Source organism: Vitis vinifera, chromosome 1 (assembly GCF_030704535.1).
Source record: "Vitis vinifera cultivar Pinot Noir 40024 chromosome 1, ASM3070453v1".
NCBI lineage: Eukaryota > Viridiplantae > Streptophyta > Magnoliopsida > Vitales > Vitaceae > Vitis > Vitis vinifera.
The window spans coordinates 19,634,238-19,643,923 of NC_081805.1; the positions used below are offsets into that span (position 1 = coordinate 19,634,238).

Sequence of the window (9,686 nt, forward strand, 5' to 3'; positions counted from 1 at the left end):
TATATATTGTTAAAATAAAAAAATTAAACTCAAATTAGAAATTTTAAAAATTAATATAAAATTAAAATAAATAAAATGAAAATAAACTAAACAAAAATATAAAATCTAAACAAAATGTGGAAATGATTCAAATATAAATTGATTTAATGAAAAATGAATAATAAATAATGAATATTCAATAATCAATATGCAATAAAATATTAAATATTAAAACAAAAATTAAAATGCAATATTCCAACTTTGCAACTCTAGTGGGTGATTTGGAGGATTGTCGACAGTGGGTCTGATGGTGGTAGTTGCTCCGACAATGGTGCAGCTAGAGGAGAGTGCAAGGTGAAGAGGGAGCAAGGGGCAGCAACAGGTTAGGGTTGCTGGGGAGGAGAGGGAAGAGAGAGGGGGTGGGGAAGTATATGTTTCATACTCAACAAAATGGCTTCATTTTGATGAAGAAAAAATAAAAAAAAATAAAACAACTTTGAACCGTTTAGTTTGGAGGGAACCAGCCAGTTCGATTGGTTCACCAGTTTGACCGTTGATTCATTCAATTTGCGACTCCTCCAAACCCTAAACAACTCAAATCACCAAACCAAATTAAAACTGTTCGACCAACGATTAGACCAATTGGACTAGTCGATCGAGTTTTTAAAACCATGATCTAATTTTCAATCAAATATGAGATATGATAATTAGTGAGAATTATTATTCACCATTTTTTTTTATATCTTTTATATATGAGATATATTAATCCTAAGGTATAGGATATGCCTATTGCATGTATCATATATATTTTTTTTGTTTTATTAATTCTTTTTTTTTTTTCATAACACCTATTTTATAAAATAATTTTTTTTATTAAAAAATTAAATTTATGATTAAAAAAGAACAAAAAAAATTTATGAAATAAGACTAGTATATGTACTATTTAACACACACACACACACACATATATATATATATTGAATAACATAATATACAAATTTTTGTTATAATTTAAAATATTTTAATAATAAATATTGTCAATAAATAAACAAATAGTTATTTATTACATTTTAAATTATAGAACAATTTCTAAATAACATTAAACATTGAAGAAATTTCATTTTTTTTTTAATATCAAATATTAGAAGACTATAATTTTTTTATTTTTAACAAATATGGAACATTAAAAATAATATATACTTCGCTCATTTTACAAACTAAATACAAGTATAACATAGGATAAGATAATTGATGAGAAAACTTATCCATCCCATTACCAACCAAACATAAAAATTGATTTAATATTCTCTTTCTTATCCTATCACACATCATATCCAACCAACTAAACATTACCTAAGATATCATGTTCATTAGATATAATATTCAAATATATCATATCCAATTGTAAAGAATATCCTAAGATAGACATATCCTATGTAAAGTCAACGAAATTTAGCCTTAATGCATTTAATTCATTAACCTGAAATCAGCGAGTTCAAAGAAAAGTACTCTAACTATACTCGTACCAAATAGGGAGGACATTGGAAGGAAAGCATTCATCATTTATGAGACTTCTCTATTCCATTCAATGTTAAACCGAAATCAGATCTTCACAAGACCCTCAAAATCAGAGAGAAGACCAACCCTATTTGATGTGTAAAATGACTTACAATGTACAGGGAATGGATTGTTAAATCTCATTATTTCTCCCCTCAAACAAAATATACAGAGTAGATTTCCAGACAAGAAACCTGATCAATGTGTAATGACTTGTCATGTACTACTACAAACAGATGTTTGGCACGGCACCTAGCACAAATAGCAAGTAAATAAACCGTATCTATTGGTAAATATATTCATTTTCCAGATTGTGTCATTAACTCAATTTTTTTTTCTTTTTGCTAATAAAGACGGTCCTCTGGAGCAAGAACCTAGTGTCTATGCATCAGCATATGCCTGCACAACATCAACAATTGAAGCTTGACAGATTGGGCATTTCCCAGTGCTCGACTGCAATTCATGGGCGCACTTGAGACAGGTACACATGTGACCACATCTGAAAGACATGACAAAAGTTTTATCCCAAGATGAGTCCTCATCATGCTAAAAGTTGGAAGTGAGAACTTAAATTTTTAAAAGAAAACTTGGCTTCAAAAGCAACTTACCTGTATAAAAGTGAGTCGATTTTCTTTTCATAACAAAGACAGCAATTTCCTTTCCTTGGTGCTGAGTTGAGTGATTTCTTCCCCTGCCTTCCAACTGCGATAAAAATTGAAAGTTGTTCATTGAGACAGAAAGAGTGAGATTTTACGAGTACTTGGAGCATATCAGCCCAATCATTTTCATTTTGGGCTCTGATTAAAAAACAAAATGGAACTGCATTTGTTGTTGCACCATGAGAGTTATTAACTGTTGGACAGAAGAAAATGACATCTTCATGGCCAAAGCCTGCTGCAATCAAAATATTTTTCTTCTGCTCCTACTTCTTTCAACATAGTCATCACTATTAGACCCAGAATACAATTGGTACATTTCAACAACTCTACCATAGTCACCCACCACTTATTAGTTATTATTACCATAACTACTTTCTTACACACAGCCGACTTTTGATGCCACCATGGCCACCTCTTCTTCAAATGACTAGCAAATGAACCTACCAATCTCACCCCATTAATACCATTCCATCACCGTTGGTCTTAGTGAACACACACATTGTTTTCACATAGCAAATTCCTGCTTTTTTTGCTTGGCCAGAAGAAAGTAAACAAGTTGTCTTCTTGCCTACTAGAAATCTTGAGCCAGTCTATGCATCATTATGAATATCTTTTAATCTTATACACTACTGTTGGATGAGAGTAAACACTAAATAGCAGACACCCTATCAGGGCTACGATAACCCCTTTCAAAAAATAACATCTTGAATCTGACATGATCTGGACCCTACAATGTCTATACTAAAACATTATAATGATTAGATTGTTTCAGACAAAATAATTTTAGAATACTAGCTTAGACAACTTCTTTTCAGAAGTTCAGAAAGATGAGTTTCTAATACTGTTCGAAATCATTGAATCATCATTGTTTTTAGCACCAGAAAATCTTCTGTGTGTTGTGGTTCCTGCAGTACTTGGCATATATACCACATGCCCCTACATTGTCCTTTTGTAGAAAAACTTCTGAGTGTTTTCAAGTATGTGTGAATAAGGAAACAAAAACAAGAAGACAACAAAAAAAGAAACCATATTAGGTCAAACTTCCATGAGTCTTGTATAATTTTTTTCATCACTTCAATAAAGAAGCCTCCTTATTTGTAACCAAATTTTTAGGCTCTATTTGGATCATGAAAAGTGTAAGGGAGAAGATGAGAGAAAGGTAAAAGGAAATGAAATAAAAAGGGAAGGAAAATAAACAATGAGTTTGAGCTTAACAAATTCTTTGTCAGATCCTTCTCCAACTTTATGCACCTTTTTTATATAGAGAAAACAGAAGAATTTAAATTATACAAGTTTTCAATTAATTTTGGTTATATTTCGTTTTTCTTTGCATTTTCCATGGGAAGCCAAGTTAGAGATAAGAAACTAGCACATTCAACTTTCTCAACTCACCAGAATGACTTGCAGCTGAAACCTTCTGCTTCATGAATTGTTGCAATTTTACCTGCATATTCATGCAGCAATTTATTGATTTTCGTAGCTCAGCCATCTCATGATGGAGTTGCTTCATTTGTCCTCTCAAATCATATATGAGATCCATTTCCTGTAAGTCTAGAAACATTATTCCATTGACCAGACAGACATTCAAGAACCTTATCCAACATTAATTGTAAGTAGATAGGAGAACTCACAATTGAAGGACGACTAGTAATGGAAGATGATTGTGGACTACCCTGATAGTAAAATTGAGGTGCAGATGGGGAAGCAGATGGGGATAGAGATGGACGTAGTTGCAAAGATGAAGAAGGAACTTGATCAGAATCATCACTAACTTCCTGATCTTGAAAGTGACCCCCTGACCTGAATAAAGATGGAGAAGGCAACTGCAATGATGATGTATCTTCATTGAAATGATCACTTGTGTTGCGGCTCTGATGCACAACAGAAATCCCTTGTCTTCCTCTTTCTTCTTTTGACTGTACTTCTCTTTGACTACCCTCTGGATGCAGTTGTTGCTGTAAGTGAGACGTCATCAATTGGTCCATTCTCTCCCGGAAGTCACTTGCTAGAAAAGTTGAGACTCTTCTTCTGCACATAGAAATTAGAATGTTAAATTGCAGTGAGCATAACTACATGCTTCAGAAAGCCAATTTACAGTTAGCATGGTCCCACATTTTATCTTCCATTATGGTATTGAACATACCACATTTAGATCTTCATTGATCCATTTGTTTCTCCAATTTAGGTCAATATACCCTGGGTTCTGATCATTATATCCTACTTTTACATTTTTGTCTTTGCTTCCAGCTACAGTTACTTGGCCAAGCTTAATGCATACATGTCTATGTTGTTATTGTTGTGTGTGGGTGTGTGCATTTGCATGGGAGAGTTTCATGTTGAAAAGCTTCTGCTTGATTGTCCCAAAGCATTTGTTTAATTTCATTTCTCTTGCCCTTTCAGACTCTGTTTCTTGTTGCACCATTTACGTTGTTGTTCTTTTAGCTACCAATGGCCTAGTTTTCATGAGCTTAAAAGTATATTAGAAGAAAGAAACATGGAAGAAATTAAGAGATAAAAACAGAACTTGGCATACCTTTCAAGGAGTTGTCGTATCTCCTCATTGTCTGAGTTACTTTCAAGCATCTCCTGGTACCATGCTTGCCTGAGATCTTCCCAATATCTCCGTGGGCGAGAAATTTCACTAAACCAGTCATAATGGGTTCCAAATAAATTCAGTTCTCCAACCTCTTCTTCTTCTGCATTAATATTCATATCCCAATTATTCAAGGTTGTCATTCTATCGGCAGTTTCTTGCTCTTCTGAGTCAAGACTGCCAACCTCAAAGCTTGGCCCTTGCCATGTATCTGAACTTGGACCAGCATCTTCCTGAACATATTCTGTTGCATATGACATCAACTGCTCTGCTGAGGTTGTACTCTGTGGCTCACTAGTACTGACTTCCTGACGATGAATGTCTTCACTGATCTGATTGGAAGTAGGAGAATTTTCAAAAGCCAGGGTGTTATTTGGAGGGCTTCTTGAATTTGGAACACAACTTTGGGCTGTCACACTACCATGCTCAACTCCTGTGCTAAATCTCTCCCTGAATTTAATTTAGGTTCCATGTTAACGAAAAAATTAGATTGTAATCCTACTAATAAAACATCAAGAGCATATGTTGAATAAGGGCTTCAAGAAGGTTAAAGTTTTCCAAAAATCCCAGTAACTATTCCATTTAGTAAGGCTTCTCTACATTATTTCAGTGGCTCTGCAAGTCCTGATGAGTCTTCAAAATTCATTTTCATATAAGTTTGAGAACTTATTGGATGTATAGAATCTCCTCACTAGCTTTCTTGAGTTAGTCATGTAACTCAAGGCTATCCCACCATTATGCCTAACTCCTGTACTATATTTGTCACTGAATTTTATCTAGATTCCATTGCGGTTCAACTAATTCTGAGAGAATATCTCATTGGCTTCAACAAGGCCAAAGGTCTGAATAAGTAGTCACCCCACAATTCAAACAAAGACTTATCAACTGGAAGGGCTGGTGAATATTCAAGGTTCATCTTCATATGAATTTTAGTTGTAGCTGTTAGGCCACTTACAACCTAATAGAGAGCAATTAACAATTCCCCCACTCTACAGCAATTAATATAATATAGAGCATTTTGGATAAGCAGTGATATTGTAAAACTCAAATGCTGTCAATCTACAATGAAAATCCCAAGATCCAGAATTTAATAAGATAAATCTATTTACCATTTTGATTCTTCTTCAATAGGGGAGATTACATCAAGGTAAATGTATTTAAGAATTCTTATAAGTGCTCATATAATTTTTTAATGCTCTCCTCCTTACCAATGTCCGCTAAACAACAGTTGGTTAAAATTGCACAGGACATCATATTCCATTAATTTCTTTAAGTTGAATAAAGAAACAGCCTAAACCCTCATGCGTTGAAACTAGCATCTTATCACATTCTATTGAGTGATTGTAGTAAGTCTCCTCCATGGTGTAATGCCTTTTGTTTCTAGTTTTGCATACCACAGAAAAATATTCCAAACCCTCAAAGCATAGAATGCATTATTTTTATCTTTTCATAGGGAATAACAGGTTCAACAATCAAGGATAATTCAAAGTAGCTGAATCACTTTGCAAATGTATTGCATCAAGGAAGGATGATGATCAAATTGAATAAACAATTTCCTGATCATCCTAAGACAGATTAAGTCAATGCATATGTGAAAACAGAAAAGAATTTTACCTGAGAAGCATGATGCCAGATCCTTGTGACGGGCCCAATTCAGATCCTCTTGACAATGGCCGCAGTTGATCATGTACTGTCATTCCCTGGTGTAGGAATCTAAGCCTAAGCATTGACTGTTTATAAAGCACAACACAACATAATAAATATGTATCTTCAAATCGAAGAAATAAACATATTAAGACAAAGTTTCTTTGGTAAGATTGTGGTTAAATTTTTGCGTAAATGAATGGTTTGAATGCAAAAAGTTTTACCTGAATGCGACCTCGATGCGGGAACCTTGAAACTGCTTGACAGTCCGCCACTCGGCCAAGCTCCCTCTGCCTGTCGTGCTCCATTTGCGTAAGCAAATTGATATATGCTTGTCTCCCCCTTAGCCGGGGAGAAGTCACAACTGGCTGCTCGTGGTCATTGTCGTCGCTGCAACACATTAAGGAATTCTGGGCTCGATGTTTTCCGGATGTCAACCTCCTAATGATATCTGCAACTCTAACCCTCTCATTTTCTCCAGCATCAGAATCCTGACCCTGTGATGATAAAGGTTGGTCGCTGGGGGCTGTTCTCTCAGATTCCCAATCTGGATATGAATCGCCGTTATTTGTGTGAGTATCATATCTTTCACCAGCGGGTTCACAAACTTCGGAGGGCCTTGAGGAAGGTTCTTCAGCAATTTCAGTGTAGCTAAAGCCAGAGTTGGTCCTGCTAACAGCCAAGGAATTCAAACTATCGGAGCGACTGACCCTTGCCTCCCACATTTGAACCAGGGAAGAAGCTCCAAGATTGGGGACATCGGGGGAATTACTGGATTGAGAGGGGGAATGGTCTGGCGGAAATTGGGATGGAGACAGGAGCTGGGCCTCGTGGGTATGTCTCTCAGTGGTGGATACCGTTTCTTGGGCTTGCCGAGTGACCCATTGATCCATAATTCCCGACTCCCTCCCGCTCATGTCCTTTGATTTTTCCTCCCTGTTGGTGCGGAAAGAGAGGCTACGGCGACGGTGACGAATCCCCTGTTGTTGGGGAATCCAACAATAGAAGGCAGCAGGAGGAGGATGAGAATTTTCGTCGGAGGGGATGATCGAAATGCTGGGGCGGACGTGATCCCTAACGAATACTTTGAGGTTGTTGTGGAAAGCAGCTTGGGCATTGCTGTCTCTGCAGGGGGGTTCCCGACGATTGTGATCTCTGAGAACACAGCCAAATGGTGAAGACGAAGCGATTTCCACTTGCGAAGACGCCATATTAGGAGGTATGCAATGGAATTAATTGTTTGGGAAACATATGAAATTGACTGCAAAAGAGGCCATCTCAAAGATATCTCTGAAAAGGCTTCTCCCAGACCCTAAAATTGAGATTATGGAGGAGAGAAACACCAACTATTTCTTTGCACATCCTCAACCACTTGTTTAGCTCATGCCCTATTATTAGAATCCACTACTATGAAACCGGTTTTTTTGATAAGAGAGAAGGAGAGAACCAGTAAAAACAAAATTGAGCCCACAAAACAAAACAAAACCATAAAAAGGAAAAGCAGAGAGGAGATAGTAATGGCCATGGAGGACTGCCGTGATCATATCAACTGTAGTTCAGTGAGAAAAGGAGGGAGAGAGACGTTGGAATTTAGCCGTTGCGAATTCTTTGCAAAGGGCCATGGCGCCCACAACAACCCCACCATATTCATATTACTTGTTATAAACTATAATAGTGGAGTGGAGCCTCATTCCTATATTGTGACAGGACCCATCATTCTATAAAGCAAGGCTACCGAGTCAAATTCGCCCATTTGGTCAAAAATAATATAAAGCTTTTTTTTTTTCTTTTTCAGACAACATCAAGTAATTATTTCTTTTAATATTTTTTAAAAGATCAAATTGAAAACATATTTGAAAAAATATGTTTATGCAGAAATTAAGAAGAAAGAAACTACATCTACCAATTATGATTTTTGGAAAAATTAAAAATTATTTAAATTAATACGAATATAAATTTTAAAACCGCCACTTGAAATCATAATTTTGATATAAATTTAAAACTACATCTTAAAATTAAGATTTTAATATAAATGATACAAATAAAATAAAATGTTGTCAATGTGGTGCCTAAATGGCCAAAAAGAATTTTTTTTAAAAACTATTTGGAGTAATTATTTCAAATAAAACCAAGAATAAAAATATTGGTGTAGAAATCAATTTTTTTAGTAAATTAAATTATTCCTAAATTGGTACTCAAAATTGTGACTTCTCAAATCAACAAAATTTGAACTCGATAAGTGATGAGTCATACATATATTTGACAAGTGGAATATTTTCAAAAGGTGACACACAACAAAATTTATTCTTACAAATAAAAATCAAAATTTTCAATTGAAGTTAAAAAAGAATTATAATATATATATATTGGCAATTTTTCTTAATGAAGGAGATGGGTTGATAAAAATCAAAGAACAAAATTCTTTGAATTAAGCAAATCAAGTATAAGGGATTCTAAATCTAATTCCCTAATTTCACCTATAAATAACGATTACTTTCTTCAATGAAGGAGACTTCTTTAAGATCTGTAAAACAACTTTATATGGGAAAAGAGACTTTACAAACAAAGAAAAAGGCTTCACAAAATCCCCATGCAAGTTTGATAAACAACAAAAGTGCTACACATGTGATCTTTGCCTTTCAACAAGTTTATTTGGGAACAAGTCACTTGTAACTCTCGATTGATCTCTAAAATCAAGAAAGTTTTCATCATCTTTCAAATTGTGGTCAATGTGAAAGAATTAGAGGCAAATATTTTTTTGTAAAATAATATTACCACAAAGATTGTATCCTCACAATTATAAATTTTAATAAAATTTCTTGTATACATTATTTTTCTATAGTTTTGCTAATTTTGCATGACTTTCACAAAATTTGTACGTACAATTGGCTTTGACAAATATATCAATAACGTCATTTTACAAATATATTTAGAAATATCAACAAATATTTTGATATAAAATATCAATAGGATAAAAATTAATCAAAATTCATACAAATAATGGAAAAAAACTCAAAAAATGATAAATAAGAAATAATATACATATTCAACTTTTTTATTTTAAAAAATAATATGTATAATATATTTTGTGTGAATTTAAAAACACATTACAATTAAAATTATAATAGATTTAGTTTGGAATAATTTTTTATTTAAAAATACTAATAATTTTACTTATAAATTTCTATTTTTTGTATTTAAATATTATATGAAAGACATAGTAAGACAATTAAAATTGATAAATATATATATAC

At 34.0% G+C, this 9,686-nt stretch overlaps 1 protein-coding gene across 1 annotated transcript; it reads right to left on the bottom strand.

Moving 5' to 3' along the window:
* Positions 1–1,518: 1,518 nt before the first annotated feature.
* On the bottom strand, positions 1,519–8,086 carry LOC100253105 (uncharacterized). The gene is made up of 7 exons (XM_002264957.4): positions 6,657–8,086; positions 6,403–6,518; positions 4,729–5,238; positions 3,827–4,223; positions 3,588–3,738; positions 2,145–2,238; positions 1,519–2,035 (listed from the first exon to the last, which is right to left on the bottom strand). Exons 1-7 carry the CDS (start codon positions 7,641–7,643, stop codon positions 1,918–1,920), a joined length of 2,373 nt encoding a protein of 790 aa, XP_002264993.1. The 5' UTR covers positions 7,644–8,086; the 3' UTR covers positions 1,519–1,917.
* Between the last annotated feature and the right edge of the window lie 1,600 nt (positions 8,087–9,686).